General features: G+C 38.2%; 1 protein-coding gene across 10 annotated transcripts in view; it reads left to right on the top strand.

The window, feature by feature from the left end:
- LOC131692285 (FH1/FH2 domain-containing protein 3) overlaps window positions 1–17,894 on the top strand; it is a 428,161-nt gene that overhangs the window by 248,333 nt on the left and 161,934 nt on the right. For all 10 annotated transcript variants that reach the window (XR_009305953.1, XR_009305954.1, XM_058979247.1 and 7 more), the window contains one exon: window positions 14,772–14,881. Coding sequence is in view for 8 of the 10 variants with exons in the window: in XM_058979247.1 (XP_058835230.1) it covers window positions 14,772–14,881 (110 nt within the window). In the remaining 2 variants the exon portion in view is untranslated. The remainder of the gene's footprint in view (window positions 1–14,771; window positions 14,882–17,894) is intronic.

Raw genomic sequence — 17,894 nt, 5'->3', positions numbered from 1 at the left:
AAAAATCGGATTGACAGGATTTTAGTGCGCTTTTAGCACCTTGTGTCACTTCTTTATATTTGTGTTATATACTACGATTACCAAATCATATAATGTGATGGTCGGAAGATTAGAGAAGCAACCCCCCTCCTTCCCTCTACATAAGAATAAGGTAGATTTTATTGAGAAACATATCAATCCAGCGAACTGTCCACAGCTTTATCTTATTGAACGTCAAGCGTATCTTTAAGAAAGATGGTAAAGTAGGTAAGACCATCCAGATTTTTAAAAAATATATTGGAATGCTGTGTACAAAAAATGAGATGACGCCATTGTCCATAACCTAACGAAAGGGATAAAATCTAAAATCATAGAATTCGTTAATTTTTTTCTGCTCGAAACTATTACTCATAGAAAAAGACTTAAATGTTTATAACCAATTTTCGATACAATCCTTATTTAGACTGAAATAAACCTTTACAAAATTGTAATTGTACAAAAATTTCACTTATTATTAAAAAAATACAATATTCTTAAGCTCATTAAATAGAATCCATTTTTCTTACATGTCTATGGCGCCAAATTGCTGAAGGTATAGATTTACCTAACTAACTAACTGGCCCCAAGTTTGTGTCATTTACTGACGAGATGAACACGAAACATCGGAGTCCAACTATTCACAAACTGTAATTTTTAAATTATTTGACTTGGAAACCTGGCGCCTTCAGCAAAGCAGTTCACGGATGTAAATTTTGCAACTTGCCGAAGGCATCTGTTTGCGATAAATTGATCAAATTGGCATCACTGCAATAACGAGCACAAAGCTGAACGCTGCCGTCGTCGTCGCAGAAGTATCGTTTTCGAATTACCATAAAGTGGAGAGTTATCATCGTTCGCCAGAGTCGTTGTGTAGATACGTACACTGATGTAGCATTAGCTACTAAGATAAATGTATTGAAATTAATATCTTGTTAATAGTATGAGTGGCCACTAGTAGTATTTCGCAAGGACGTTCACAGCTATCGTAGAGCAATAATGTTTGTCCGCAAACAATGTTATTCGTTTTGTAGTATCGTCATACTTTGGTGAACCAGTCAGTGAGGCTACAGCAACAGTCGACGATTCGGACAGTGTCGAGTGTCGCACATAAAAACGTCCTTTGAACTGGATCGTTCCGAAGATAGTTAACCGAAACCGTGATACTAATCGTTATCTAGAGTATCTTCAGTAGCCATTTTAGTCGCTTTAAATATTAGTGCAGACAAGGAAAGGTTTGCGGTGGCCGCTGCAGAGAGAAAGGTCGCTATTTTGTCTCCCGAAGAATGCTGAGTGCAGTTCAGCAGCATGCTACAAAACTTTGATTTCGTAACACGTTCGAAGAGGGAAACGATTTTCTCATTCTCGATACTCATGGCCCAGCTTTGTCAGAAATGCGTATGACGTTTTTAGAAACGGAAAGCAAGCTTTTCGAATTAATCACGAAGTATCATCTCTGAAGATGGAAAATTTAGACTTTTATGAATTGTTGAGCGAAATTTGTTACCAAATTTCGATGTAGTTGCAACTGAAGGAACTCAAATCCACTCGCGACACAAGTTCTTTTTTTTCAAAAAATATGCTCCGATTCATATATAAAGCTTCCAGAAATTGCACTATCAAAATGTAAAAGCTATTATTAGTAGTAGTTGTATTTTCTCGATCAGTTCAATCATCTTGTTCGTCGAGATGAATCTCTAAACGATCAACAACGTTTACATTTGAGCCCTTACCACTACGGAAACTGAACCGAGAGCGACTCGAGGTCCGATGACTTTTGAAGGATTCCCCGCGGGTCCGAAGAATACCATCCGCCAATCCGACCTACTACACTGAGGTGCTAATTGGTTTCGCTGATCTCCCGTTTGTCCGAAAGTTGCAAGTTTTGCTCTTCTCTCCCGGTCACCATCTACGCATTCTTTCCCCTGTCCTTGATACAACTGCTTCTACACCGATTTTGGAAATAATCCCCCCTCTGAATATCGTGACCAAGCATAAGTCTCCGATAAAAAATCAAATTTGTATTCCGTATTCCTAGTTTTAAGATATTTGTAATTTTACCTCTTTGTTAAAACTATTGTCCCCCATCTTGTAAATAGAATTGTATCCCTAGTTTTAAAACACCGTTGAAATTTTTCATAAATATTTGTTCCCCCTTTTGTGTACCAAACTATATTGTTAGTTTTAAGATAACTGTAAATATTTCCTAAAAACTATTACTATTGAATTCCTTGTTTTAAAATTTTTCATAAAAATTTTTTTTTGCCGCCTCTCTTGTATATAGAATCTTATTTCTAGTCTTAAGATAGCTGTAAAATTTTTCTCTTTCATAAAAAAAATATTTCAACATTGTAACCTCCTAGTTTTAAAATATCCAAAATGTAAAAACAAAAGAATTTGGCACCGCCAAGCTAACGCATGTGCCTATCAAATAAACGAAATGAATAAAAAACCTATTTTAATCCACCTAGCGGTGCAATTGTGCCTTTCTCAATCATGAATCACGAGAATGTGTGCGTTGTTTATATTCATTAAAAGCTTTTAAATGCATATATTACATTTTATTATTATACATCACATGACAACTATATACAGGAAAATATATCATTATTCGAGTTCTAAAATTTTGAAAAAGAAAAAACAGCCACGGTAATATTGAACTGAAAAAAGGTGCAAAATCGGCAAAGTCCCAAAAAGTCGATTTTTACAAAAAAAAAATTTTTTCGAGATAACATAAAATCTCGACGTTTCATGCATTTTGAAGATGTTTGGCATCAAAAATACGAATTCGATTTCCCTTTGAAAAAAAAATTGAGTTCCGGCTTATATGGTAATTACATATGTGACCGGTCGATTTAGTCTATATTTCCGGACCCATATAAGCGATCCGTACGAAATTTTATAGACATCTGTGGGGATAATATAGCTATCATTTGGGACTAAGTTTGTGAAAATCGGCCCAACCATTTCCGGGAAACTGATGTGAGTTCGTAAATTTTGAAAGATGGCCGCTTTTCCCGGGCACTTCCGGAACCTTCTATGGTGGTCAATGTAGTCAACGAAAGTTTGGTTGGCCGTCGGTGACCTAGAACAGCAAATTTAAGTTGTTTGAGAGACATTTTAGCGAAATTTTTACCTTTTTTGCTTTCATCGGAGTATCGGTTTGAATCACAATTTGCTATGTGATCGCACGCCACATCCTGTAACTCCGGAACCGGAAGTCGGATCGGGATGAAATTAAATAGCCATTTACGGGGACGCAATACCTTTCATTTGAGGCCAAGTTTAGTCGAATCGGTCTAGCCATCTCCGAGAAACCGATGTAACTGTTATTCTGAATTTAGCTACTTCCGCCGGGGCTTCCGGAACCGATGATGGTGGCCAATGTGGCCAAATAGACTTTGAATGGATGTTAATGACCTAATACTACAAATCGAAGCAGTTGTGGTCATATTTTGGAAAAATTGTCACCTTTATATATTCATTGCAGAATTTATTAAAATCGACATTTTCTGCGTGTTCGTACTCATCACCCTGTAATTCCGGAACCGGAAGTCGAATCCATTAGAAATTCAATAGCAGCCTATGGGAACGTTGCACCTTTCATTTGAGACTAAGTTTGTCAAAATCGGTTCAGCCATCTCTGTGAAAAATGAGTGACATTTTTGGTAACATACACACACACATACATACACATACAGACATTTGCCGAACTCGACGAACTGAATAGAATGGTATATGTCACTCGGCCCTCCAGGCCTCCGTTAAAAAGTCGGTTTTCAGAGCAATACCTTTCTATTGGGAAAGGCAAAACGTTTACATTTTTTACAATCGTGTCTCTCCGGTGAAGTTACTAATGGTAACAAGAGAAGAGATACATTACGAAAATCGTCGCTGGTTAGTCGTTCGCTAGTTTGTAGAAAACTGAAATTGACGAAGAGGACCGGCGGATCACGTGGGCAGCATAGGTAGTACTACCCACTCGAAAATGTTTGAAATTTAAACCTATTTTTTATATTAATACTGTATTTGTAACAATACATTTTAAATTGTATTGTAACAATACATCACGAACCGGGTCGCCGACTGGCCTTGGATCCGCTGGGAACTCTTTTAGAACTAAATTCCCAGTTAGCAGTTAGCATATCTATCAAATGAGAAGAGATAAATAAATTGGGATATCTATCGTGTTTAAATTTATGTATATAAGAGGCATATATGGAGATCTAGGATAGCCAGCGCATATTGGACTGAAACAAGGACCGAAGGGATTCGTTTAACGGAAATCTGGCGCTAGTGCATTGGGCGCACGACCAGACAACATGTTTAATGTCGCGATGACCATCACCATAAGCGCAAAGACCGCTCTCTACAACCGGAGATGCTCATTCACCGTATAATGACTGGACATGAATCGAGATATCACCCGAATGAAGTCACGAGCCGCGTATCCATCCCCTTCAACCAAGGCTTGTTGATTCCTTTGGGATTCCAAAACTTCCAGTTTTGCCGAAATTTGCCAATTTTCGAGCTTCCTCTGACAAGAAATACTGAAAAACTCGTTGAAGCTACGCGATCGCTCATAAATATTACCTTCATTACCATCCAAATATAAGTGTGTATTTTCTCTTTACCCACAATGGAGCAATGCGAAAGAACTTAAACTAAGGTAATCTGGTATGGTTTTTCAGATAAAGAACTCTGCAACCCTCTTGTTTTCCCCAGGAAATACAAGGAGTGCTTTCCATGCTCCATCAAACGGAGCGCCTGCTCGGAACTGTAACGATGTAGGCATGGTCGTTAATAGGTAAATATAAAACCATTAGTTTTATGCAGCATAGCCTCTTTTGTGATCACCCTCACCACTACTGTCATAATAATTGGCACAGAAGCGATGTATAACTGTCATCATTTGACGAACCATACGGTGATATGCGTACCACAATGCTTAGCGCGAGCATCTTTGCGGTCTGATAAATTTGTATGTTTAAAGAACAATTATTACATTAATATACAGTATTATTTTTCATCGAGAAATATCTATTGTTTAAATGTGGATCTACATGGAATGCAGTTGCCTCCCAAAAAAGGATTCTTGGTTACGTGTATTCCGAACAAAGGCTGAATTGAATACACAACGCAGGGCCTAGCCGCCAGATGAAACATTGTTTCTCTCGTTAATCAGTCGACGAACCGGTGCCAAGCACCGCGTTTTTCAGCTGTCAATAAGTTTTTCATTTGCGTTTCTAACTCCGCGTATACTCGGAAAATTCGGGGGATCGGTCGTTCAAAAATTGCTTATAGAACCTTTTCGCATACATTTCTGAGCATCTCTACCCACCATGAAGTGAGAGACCGTCCACTGTTGTTCGTGGCGGGTTCTACTTTCGTCTGACAAGCCATCATTGTGAAGACAACACCATGGCATACCGTGGGAGTTGAAGTCTTCTAGAATTAGCTGAGATGCGATGTATAGGGAAACAATGTCTATAAGTCTGCCTTTGATTCGGCCTTGACAAGCGACAACTTCAATTTACCGGTATCGAGGATTAACTATTAAAACAATAGAGCATGTTGATCACAAAAAATGCTCCTCCATAGCGTTTTCTCGGCCCTGGCGAATAATGTCAAAATTATGGAAGATCTACATCGTAAGTTAACCAAATTAATCGTGTAAAATCTGGGAAAATTATAGAACTGAAACATAGGGACACTTGAGATTTTTGATGTCCCTTGTGACAATTTCTGCTAGTTCCTAAGATTTCCGAGACCACGAGCCACTTACTTCGGTTTTGGAATAGAACCCAACAAGTGACACTCTCAGGTTTTTACGAAGAAGCTTAGGAGAGGAAATGATTCTCCTCTTTCCATTATAGGCATTATAAGCACATTAGAAGAGGTTCCCGTAATGGGATTGTCAAACCTTCGCTCTTTACTGAATAAGGGAGCGTAGAAATTAGTCCTGGTCGGGAGCGTAGGGGTATCTCCCCATAGTAGGATTTTTTTTTCGAAATTCTCTCCGCATTTCCCACACCGTGCCTTATTTCTACAATGGGTAGTTATATGGCCTAATTGCTTGCGATGGTATGCCCTCTTTAAAAGAACAAAGTTTGGAAGAGCAGATCCAGCGAAAGGCTCGAAATCAGACTGATTGAAAATACGTTTCTTATACTCCTCGATTTTTGCTGAACGCAACTACTTGCAAATCAGAATTTTCACTGACTGAAGTTCTGGAAGGAGCCAACCCCGTATTTCGCAATTAAGGTCCCTGTTGGAGACTGCACCATCAATCTCTACTTCCCAGGCGGGTACGTAGACAAGATACTTCTTCGTATACGGCTGTGTATTGATTAGTTAGATGCTACGATACTTTCGGATCGGAAGTAGACCATTCAGGGGCTGGTTGTATTAGATTAATATAGTTTCTAGCGAAAAGGAGATGTCGGTCATCGGAGATACCTTCCCATTAGTCAACACCATTATGCGGGCTTCAGTACCCGTGAAAAGAAAGTTTTATCGGAAGGAAATTTAAAAGAATGGGGTAATTGGTATTTAGCTGTTCAACATTTATAGTATCAGAAATCAACAAACACATTTTCGTTGAGGCGTCAGTGGCAAGGACCATATTTAATGCGGAATCAGAGTGGACAAACTTCAATTGTTCGACAACTGTAGCAAGTACAACACCATGCTTAGATTCATCGCGCACATTAAGTGTTTGTTCCAGAATCGCTAACATAGCAGCTTTCTCCTTTCGTAGACAAACACTGTTTCCTCAGGGTTCGAGGTAGTCTGTATAAGTTGTCATGCTCATATGACACGAAACACTAAATGATTCTACCGAAGAACCTTGAACCTTCCTTCACAACTGCAATCGGCAGAGTCCTATATGTACGGTGGCATTCAAAGCATGTCAACAGCATCTTGAATGGAGTTTTGGATGATTAAAGAAGCAATTACTAACCTATTCGACAGCACATGGGGGGTTTGTCTGCTTACTGCGTGTTTCCGAAGTAGCGTAACAAACGATCGACTGTCGAATACAATGGTTTGAATGTGCTTTTTTTGTCTAGCAACGAAAACAATTCGTCTGGAGTAACGCACAGTTTAAATGTACCGTTCTAGAGTTGTGGTACCGGTAATACCGGCACCGAAAATCCCGGGAATGCCGACCCATTCTTGGTACCGTAATATCGGTACTGAACAAAAGCCAGTACCAGTATTTTCTGCATCATTCAATTTTTTTTATTAAAAATACAGTAATGTTTCGATTATATCACTATGCGTTTATATCAATACTCGTTTATATCACTCTCGATTATATCACGGTTTTGTCTCGATTATATCACGCTTTTTGAAAAACAGACAAGGTACACTACGTTTTGATCCAAATAAGCCACATGTTGTGTTAGAAGTTCCCAGATGATTTTTACAATTGATTTGCTTATTTACATGTAGGGTAATGAGCCTATTTTTGAGTTTCGGGTTATTTCGTTAATGGTTTATATATGATGAGGTCGGCCAAAAAGTCGAACTTTTTATTCTTTTATCTTAAAGTATAGAATCTTAAGAAAGTATCTCAATTTTTGACGTAGGACTACGTCTTTGTTTTCGATATGGGGGCGCACTCTGCAAATTGTACAAAAATGGTATGTAACGAAAAGTGGTCCAATTTTAAACGCATATAATTCAGCCATCTCACGGTAAATTTTCAAATTTTTTGCGCAAATCGCCCCGAAATACTTATAAGAATAGATTCTAATTGATAAACCTAAAGATTTTTGATATCATAGCATTAAAAAATTAAATAATATACAACCTTGTCAAAATATCGCGCAATAACACACAGAAGATAGAGCTTCCCAAGCCCTGTACGACAGATTGGTGTATCTAGCGCGCTACACTTCTATGAATGACGTCATCATCGACTATTTAAAGAACGGACTTGGCCAGACACGCTCAGTTCCCTGTTGAACGGCTGGTGAAGCAGATCACTGCGCTGTGTTTTTAACAGCCAGTGTAGCTGAGCTAGAAGTCCGTTACACTGGCTGTGGAGGGACGCTACCCTGTGTCGTCCAACAGGCGACCGCTCCAACTGCTTCCTAAATGCCGCTGTAATGTTGCCAGTAAATTTTTGGTTTAACTAGCACATGTATTTGCTATTTGCGCTTGAAATTAAGTAATGTAGTGGTAGTAATAAGCTTCCCATTTTGGTTTAAACGCAAGGACAGTTTTTAAAACAGCATTTGATTAACTAATTTAGCTCATCTAAGCAATTTTATCAATTCTGTAATTTAAAAGGATTTTCACGGAACTTGATGAATTTGGCCCCACTTGCAACTGGTATAATCAACCTGCACAAAGTGTTGCATAACGCAAGCTTGTTTTTTGGAACAAAATGTGTTATCATTCGCTGTGCAAAGTCACGATATTATGACAGATGGGCTAAACGCGGCCATTCCTTTCAATCGGGAAGGCCGCGTGGAATTTTAGTGAAATGCGCTAATAGTGTCGTGGTGGTACTAGTTGTCTCTTTCGCTCTACCCATCATCATCAGCGTTGACTTATTTTGCATTGTACGCTTGGGTTCAATATTTGGGGCGAATGTGTTGGTAGGTAGGGGAACTGGCGGTAAAATGAACACGTTAAGCAAAGTCATTATTTTCTAACTAATAAGTGAATGAGATATTACAATCACCTTATGTTTCTTATTAGACATGTTTTGTACATATCTGGTAAAAATACTTCGTCATAAACACATTTTTTCAAACATGATTCTTGATTTCTAAACATGTCCAAAAATGAGACATGTTTATAGCGAGTGGGTAAAATGAACATGTGGCGGTGGTAAAATGAACAGCTTCTGGTGACCTGCAAAATGTCCTGTATGTATACAATGCGCAGCGTTGGAAAGCATTTTCCGATCAATACTAATATCCCAACAAATCATGAGCTTTGCATACACACAGGGCATTTTGCAGGCAAAAAAATTGTCACGGAAGAATTGAATTTTCATGACGTAATATTAACCATTTTACAATCCTGTGGCATCGAAACACATCTACAAACTTGGGGTTACCCATGGGTGTTTGAACTTTTAGGATCTGTTTGAGAGCAACTAGAAAGCTTGTTCTATACAAGAGATGTGATTATTAGGGTGGGGCATTGTTATATGGAAAAACGTAATCATAACCTCATCAACCGAGCACAGCACTTTTTTGGTTCCATTTGGGGTCCCAAACAACTGTGCAAAATTTGGGGTCGATTGGATTTGACCCGGCGTAGCGCATCGCGTTTGAAATTTGTATGGAAATTAGTATGGGAAAACTTACTTTTTTGCATTTTCAATTTTTCAGACTACAATTCTTCCTGCAGTATACCAACAATTAGATAGGAGTGTAGTCCAGGATATGCTGAACAACTTTGCAGAAGGATGCATGGTGCTAGAATGTCTCTACAACAAGTTATAGCTGTTCAAAGTTCGATAGATCGAATTAATTGCGAAAAATCATTTTTTTTGCCAACACTGCGGGTGTACCAATGACTTTTCATATAGTATACCAAAATAACATCATATACTTTAGATTTACCATATTGGTATGTTTGGATGAATTATTCAAAAGCCTTCGCTCAATTTCATGGGCGCAGCTAGTTTCGCAATAGGGCGTAGTGAGGGGAGAGGGGGGGGGGGGGCTTCAACATATAGAAATTCGAACTGAAATATCTGAAATCTTGTCGAGTTCAAATGTTAAGATGTATTATTTTAAAACATTTGCACTATGTCCTATGCATAATAATAACGATGAAACGAAACATACTGTATTCCTCTGCATTGAGTTGACATTGACTATATCAATTGAAGTAAAGTTGTAGACTGAATCAACTGATGTCGAGTTGATATGTCAGAGGAATGCATTGATTATATTTCAGTTTAATACGCACTTTGATTTGATAGGATGGTCTTTTCGATGTTGTTCGATCACCTGAAGTAAAAATTGCTGTTGAACTGGGGCTCTTGTGGATTGTGTAAATGCTGTAAAATAATTCATCTGAACATTTCAATTCAATAAGATTTCAGTTATTTCAGTTGATATTTCCATATTTAAAAGTCTCCCTCCCTCTCCCCTCACTACACCCTATTGCGAAACTACCTATGTCCATGAAATTGAGCTAAGGCTTATGATTAATTCATCCAAACATACCAATGTGGTAAATCTAATGTATATGATGTTATTTGGGTATGTTATATGAAATGTCATTGGTACACCCTCAGTGTTGGCAAAAAAAATGATTTTTCGCAATTAATTCGATCTATCGAACTTTGAACAGCTATAACTTGTTGTAGAGACATTCTAGCACCATGCATCCTTCTGCAAAGTTGTTCAGCATATCCTGGACTACACTTCTATCTAATTGCTGGTATACTGCAGAAAGAATTGTAATCTGTAAAATCGAAAATGCAAAAAAGTAGGTTTTCCCATACTAATTTCCATACAAATTTCAAACGCAATGCGCTACGCCGGGTCAAATCCAATCGACCCCAAATTTTGCACAGTTGTTTGGGACCCCAAATGGAACCAAAAAAGTGCTGTGCTGAAAATACGATCATTTTGCCCCACCCTAGTGATTATATTGTCTAAAATTTGATTTTTCTTCACCGGTCCGGGTGTTTTTTCCCACACACTAAGTACTAAGAAAATAAATATTTTACATTAAGTAGTGTAGTCCTACGTCTACAGTTCGTGCAACCCCATAGGGCTGCCCCTTTTAGTTTTTATAGATGTCTAAGCAGTAGAAGCAAAGCTATAGCGCTATTCATCTTGTTCCTTTACGGGGGCGGAAGGCGCAGCGCGAAACTTTAAACGCAAATAATCTCGAAATCATGGTTTATCAATACGTTGTTGCAATGGCTAATATTGCCTAAACTAAAATTGGAATCGTCCGAAAGATATTCCGGTTCCAATTCTAGTTTTAAATTCTTCTTAACTTATTTGCCGTGTCCTTAAAGTACCCGTCTGGTGTAGCGGGTACACAAATCAACTTCTTTTTTTAAATTGTTAGTTATCCGCAGGAAAATCTAACAAAATAATGTGAAAAGCAAAATACGCAAGATATGGTAGGTATGCCGAGATATGCATTTTCTCTTGAATCGATGTGAATATAAGAACATGGGGAGACTTGACCAGGTTTACAGTTAAACTTACTTAAATCTATAAAAAAAATATTATCTATCAAAACTCATTAAAATATAATGTGCGAAAGTATTGAGCGTATTCAATTTTTTTTCGCAGAATTGTAAATTTACTATTTTAAAAGTTTTTCTGAGATCCTTTATTCGAGTCAAGTCCCACTGGGGGAGACTTGACAAAGTCGTGGGGAGACTTGATCAAGAGAATTTTGAATTATCAGAACAAAAAATAAAGCCACAAAACATGCTGTAATCATTTTTTCCATAATGTCGAGGTCCTTATAACTAGGAAAAAATATGAAAGGATTGTATTTCATGAATTTTGATTTTTTATTGCATTTTCTTTTTGAGACTAACTGTACGTATTACATTGCATGTTCACACGTCACGAAATGAGCCCTATAAATGCAAATTTTTGTACTAGTACTATAAAAATATAGGGTCATATTTTTGTGACGTGATTAACCTTAACAGTAGGTACCACAGAATAGTAAATATCAAAAATTGTGTATCTTTCTTCAGCTTAATGCTACTTGGTTAAGTCTCCCCATAAAATCTTGATCAAGTCTCCCCAACATTAGTTCTTAAGTTCAATGTCGTGTTAATATTAAAAATAACATGGCAAAATAGGCTCATTACCCTACTATGATTTATTATTTTAACTAACTTTAACTTTTTATTACTATACATTGATTAATGCTTGAATGTAATTTTTTATTTTGTTTTGAATATATCACGCTACCGACCGTGATATAATCGAAACATTACTCTATGTGGACTGTGTAGGGGAATTCGTTTCCAAATATCGTTCTGCAAGGTGGCTTTAAATTATATTAATTATCTTCTAGATAAATCGTTGAGCATACACCTTTGTGGGGGAATGAGGTGAGGCCTTCATCATAATTATTCTAGAATTTAAACATTTCTAGCTCCCGTTGTACTGAACGGTGTGGTTTAATTCCTACACTATTTGGTCGAAATAAAATTTTAACGATATTGTACTAAATCTCAAAGTATTCACATCTAGCGTAAGAGACGCATAAAGTTGTTTTGATTTGCCGCATAAAGGTCGAAACCAATTTTTAGCAAAGCGATAATGCCGAGACAAAATGCGAGTAACCTGCTCAGATTCACTGCCATTCTCGCTTTGATTTACTGTTGATGATAAGGTTTCTTACATTACTATCTGTTGATGTCGACGAAAATCGCACCGCTTAGCAGTTATTGATTTCAAGGTGGCGTAGATCTCGAAGTAAAAGAATGTGCGGCATATGTGAAATATCTTCTGCTGAAATGAAACATGTCATTCCGAAGTATTTGAAAATAATAAACATGTTGTTGTAATCAGAGCGAATCAAACATTCAATTTCACTTTGAAGTGTTTGTTGAATTTTTTGAAAAAAATATTCGAGTACCGATTTTTTACCGGTACTACAGGTATTCAGTTCCGCAGTACCGGTTCTCACCAAGAAGGATCGGTCCTACGAACCCTATTGCCTACTTGTTATTCTGTTATTCATATTATTGACGGTGGCTTAATCATCAAGTTTAATGTTGTTCTTGCTTGCGCGTAAAAATCGCTTTTAACTTCAACGACACTACCGAGCTTCAAACTGTATTCGTTGATGATGCGGATGTTGTAAAAGCAGTCTTTCGTTTGCAACCGGTACATTACTGTTCTGATAAACAATAACGCGATCACATGTCTTTGAGTTTCGTTAGTACTGTGAAGGTTAGCAGAAACTGAATCTTTTTTGTCCCATGAAACGATATGCGAAAAACGCAAGATCATCATAATAAATTAAAGAAAGAACGGAATAGTTTCAAGTTCTAGTACTTTATTTATGAATAAATGAAAAAAAATGTTTCTTCTGGAATATGTAAAAAAACTACAGCTCCTCAAACTATTTTAGCACCAGCTACGCCACTATTATGTGCGCTCAATGAAAATCAGCATCAAATCCGAATATTCATTCCAATTCAGTAAGCAATCGCTGGATCGAAATGTAGGTCACGAGGAAATGGGCTGCACGGAAAATTGGCAATCAATCGACATGAAAGCGAACCGGTTAAAACGCTGATATTCATATGTAAAGTTACAGGAGCTGGAGAATTAAATCTTTACGGGGAGGCTGAAATGTCTAAGCGAGTTTCAAAAACTCCAAGTTCATTTCAGGCCGTTTACCACATGTTCCTGAACTTGACACTAGATGCGACCTCTTGACAAACGAAGGTTAAATCTTTTCCTCGAAAACCCGCCTGGTTTAATAGCCCAACGGAACGGGTAATGTGCATGACTTGAATCTTGATTTGGTCGGTCCTAAGAATGTTTAACTTGGGGAAGTTCTTTCCCATCAGCAACTTTATGCTCTTCCGTGAGACAATTAAACTTACAAGTTTTATTCTGCCGGTTTTCCATCGCGCCCGAACCTTCCTAACTGGCTCATTACGAGAAAAAGGTGTCGTTGAATTTCATTTCGACTGTGTCAGGCTTTTTGCAGTCGTTGTTGTTGTCTCTAGTAGGTCTTTCACACTGCCTTCTGGCCTTCTCTAGCAATTAGTGTCCGGTGATCTGATGGTGTAACGCTGGAAGTGCACATTAACAAACCTGGAGCGATCGTCCTAGCAGTGTGTTAGAAAGATCTCAAATCCTTTACTTTTCTCCAACTACCTGTTAGGATTATCTAATCCGATGTAACGGGTTGACAAGATTGGTGGTGGGCATCGGATGATTTTACCACATCTATTGAAAAGCATTCGTCAGCTAAACTATTTAGCGTCGGCTATGGACTCGAAATTATTTGACCATTCTGCAGTGACCCTTTCACCAACAAAACTTTCAGCACTTCGAAGCCTTAACTCTTTTGATTAAATTTCACTACTAATCTAGTTAAGAAAATACAGTACTATTCACAGAAGAATAATCATAGAACCAACCGAAGAAGATAACTCTTTGGAAGTGAGAATTGTGCGATCCACACTAGTCCTCGTGGTAGCAGCAACAGAGCTAAAAAGAAGAACAAAAAATAAACGTTTCTTTCGTTCCCTTGCGCGGTGCATGTCGAAGACGAGAGAAGCTTCAGTTTTATGGGATAGCTGGTCTCGCGTCTCCCACCAGCTGCAAAACATCGAAAAAAGTGGATTAAATGCATTTAATTGGAGATTAGTTTGCTGCAAAGACCATCATTGCTGAACGTACTGTGCTGTGTTGGTCGTCACGACGAAGCAAAGGGCGGCCGGGGCGGGGTGAGGCTTTGGCGGGTATGACGCGAAATAGTTAGGAGGACCAACTAACCAGCAGAAACCTGGCGGCCCGGCGAAGGTCGTTCAACTTCAACGGTGTTTTTTTTGTTTATGTTAGCTGCGATTGCATAATTTCTGCCTTTGTATTCTGTTCCTATTTCTCTCTCTATGCTTGTTGAATCCGGAGTTTGGTTTGTTTTTCCGCTGGACCGCACAGCTGAACATTTGCATTTCTTTTCAATTTTGATAAATCTATGCTAAATCTACAGCGTGTTTAGTATTCTTTATAGTTATGTGTTCTTTTTTATTTCCTCTCTTTCCTCAGCTGGACGATGCAGCATTGCAAGTGTACAAAGACGGGGACTACGGGGCCTATCTGGACCTGGAGTCCTCTCTCGCCGAGCAGTCCGAGGAGATCGAGGGACTGAATGCGAAGTGAGTAAAAATATATTGTTACTAAATTAATCGTACAATGTACAATAGTGATACCGATAGAAAACTATTGTAGGAACATGGAATTTGCCTATTGAAATATTGTCATATTCATGGAAAACACAGTGGTGCTAGCCTGGATAGTTTATTCCGAATGAATCAACTGCTATTAAACGTGAACTTTTAGTAACCGAAAAAGGGAGCAGATGCAAATAAGTTTCGTTCATAATTTGAAAAACATAGCGTGCAATCCAACCGAGAGGTCGACAAACGAAAAGTTGTTGCCAAGCTTCTAAAGCGTGTCGCACATCAAATTACATCACGGAAAAGACCCTGTAGAAAATTATCTAGTAGACCGATCTTTTTCAAACTTTCAGACAATAGAATATAACCCAAAGCTTTTGGCCTATTTATTTCATTCAAATTCAATACCATAACTATACGCGATCACCGTCATCTTAAATTCACTTATTAGGTTCTGTAAAACATCTGGCTGCCGCTTCTTCTGTACGGAAACCCACTTTTTCTTTATGTTATCCTCAGGTTTGACATCCTTGGGATGCTTCCGTAGTGCCTGCTTCATAATTGTCCAGTTATAGTTTTTTATAGGCCTTAGTTCCGGTGTGTAGGAGTGAGGGTTATGTCCTTGGGTACGAAATTGACCCCGTTGGCTTCGTACTACTCCATGACAACATTTGAATAGTGGAACGAAGCTAGATTCAGCCCTCGCGTTGCTTCAACAGAGGAAGCAGACACTACCGTGGACATTCCTTGAGATACATCTCCCCGTTTACACTTCCGGTAGCTACGAACGGTGCACTGTGTTTGCCACATGAGCAGATCGCTTACCAAATCATGTATTTATTGGCAAACTCTGCTTCCTTACTTCCTCTGGAACATCAAACTTGTTCTGGGCGTTGAAGAACAGTAGCCCTGGTGGGTGCCGGAAGTGCGTCGTGACGTGAGTCTAATCATCCATGATGAGGAGTTAGGCTTCGTCAGCATCTGGGTATATAGTTTCCGGGCTCGTGACTTTCGCACCGCATTTTGCCGTTCGTCACGATTTGGAGCCTTCTGTATATTGTAAGTATGCAGTCCCTCTCGGTCCTTAGCTCTCTTAACGAAAGGCTTGGGCAGATTCATCTTTGTGACAACATTCCTGATCGGAGCATTCCGTTTCACTACACGCTTGTGATTCTGACCGCATTTCTCCTTCCGTTGGGGTAGTTTGGTAGTAACGTTTAATCACACGACTTACCGTTGACTACACGGTTTCGAGTTGTTTTCCGATGTTCCCTTGAGAGAGTTGAGGATTTTCGTGCTTCTTACGCAAAATCAATTCGCGACGTTGATTTTCGGGTGACGCATTTTATTCCATTTTTCGAAAAACTAACAACGATAAAAATGCAGTATAAATTATACACTCTAAACTACTTCTACCCAAATTTTCAAGAGAAAATACCTAAAAGATTATTTTCTACAGCTTTTTTTCCGCGATGCAATTTGATGTGGGACACCCTTTATTATACAACTTTGTCAATGACATCTACTCCCAAAAATGATTCTGTTTTCGCTGGTACTCTACTTTGCATTATGCTATATTTCTCCTTAGTGGAGAAAAGTTTAGGTAACAACTATTTTTCTCCACTAAGGAGAAAATTGTTTAAAACCATCTTTGCACGTAGAGAACAAAACTCTAACTAAATTAGTTATGTATTTTGTGTTTCGACTTCATCTCATCAGAATCTGATACCAAATTAGTGACAGGACAAATCAAGTTTCGATTTCATTAATTATTCATAAGCTTAATCAGAACTCTTTCTTTTGCGAGACCATGCAGGTCTAGGGGTTTGCCCAGAAACACAAATAGTGTTTTCGTTTTTTTTGGAGCTGGCGTCAATCCGGCGCTAGCTTCGTTCTGTCACTATATATTGTGAATACACCCAAAACAAAAATCTCTTGCAATAGTTGCAAGCGACAATAACTTGCAAATAATGTTAGCATCGCTTGAAATTTTGCAGTGTAAGCCGCTTGCAATCATTGCAAGCATATAAAATCACTTCATCTGTCGCTATACGTACATACGTTTCTTCAACACACTGTCAAAGGATTACCACCACATTCACGTGCCTATGCTGGGTGTTATAGAAACGCACAGCGAGTTTTCTTTTTTCCGTCTACTTTTTATTCATTCCTTACCAACATCATCGAACGCATCCATTTTGAGGGAGTAGGCTGTGGCCGAAGCAAGTCGTGAAAAATTTTGACACAATTTTCTTCCGCTAAAAAATCTAAGTTTTTAATTTATTTAATTTGTTAGTTTTTACCTGGTTTTTAATAAGTGAAATGTTACAAAAACGGAAAAATCTGTTGATGAACATGTGTTGATTGCACCGCTTTAAGTATATTGGTTTTGATGTAAAGGGAAATGATGCAAAAATATCAAAATAAATTGGTATTGATAGTGTTGATAGTGATAGCTTGAAATCGGGAAACAAGGAATTGCAAAATTTTGGAGCTTGTGACTGTGCCACGAAGAGGAAACATCTTTCACTCAGAGCACAAGAGTCTCTTTACTGAAAAAATGGGCCATGACGATTATCGGGTGAGAGACTTCCAGTTATTATCTTATTGTTTCACAAAAACACAGGATATTCTACATTTTGGACATAAAACGTATGTTTTGCGCTGGGTACATGTGTCATTTTTCGCATATAATTCTTGAGAACGTGACGCAAATGATTGATACAGTCGGATTATTATCAGTACATCTCATTATATGTATTACCTACAACATTATTTTTAGGATTTTGTTTGCATATATTATATTACATACATCATCCACATTAGTCATATTGTATATTGAGCTTGTTGGGTGGAAGTAATAAGCCTTTTAGCGGTTATTTATTATTTAATTATAAAAGGTTGATCACCCTGAAGATCATTTGTTAAATTTTCCACTTTATACTTTTTCTTTATTCTAGAGAGTGAGCACAAGCGCAAGGCTGATTAGCCA

Source organism: Topomyia yanbarensis, chromosome 3, assembly GCF_030247195.1.
Source record: "Topomyia yanbarensis strain Yona2022 chromosome 3, ASM3024719v1, whole genome shotgun sequence".
NCBI classification, from domain to species: Eukaryota; Metazoa; Arthropoda; class Insecta; order Diptera; family Culicidae; genus Topomyia; species Topomyia yanbarensis.
The sequence above is the reverse complement of the archived record's forward strand: the minus strand, read 5'-3'. Positions and strand labels throughout refer to the sequence as shown.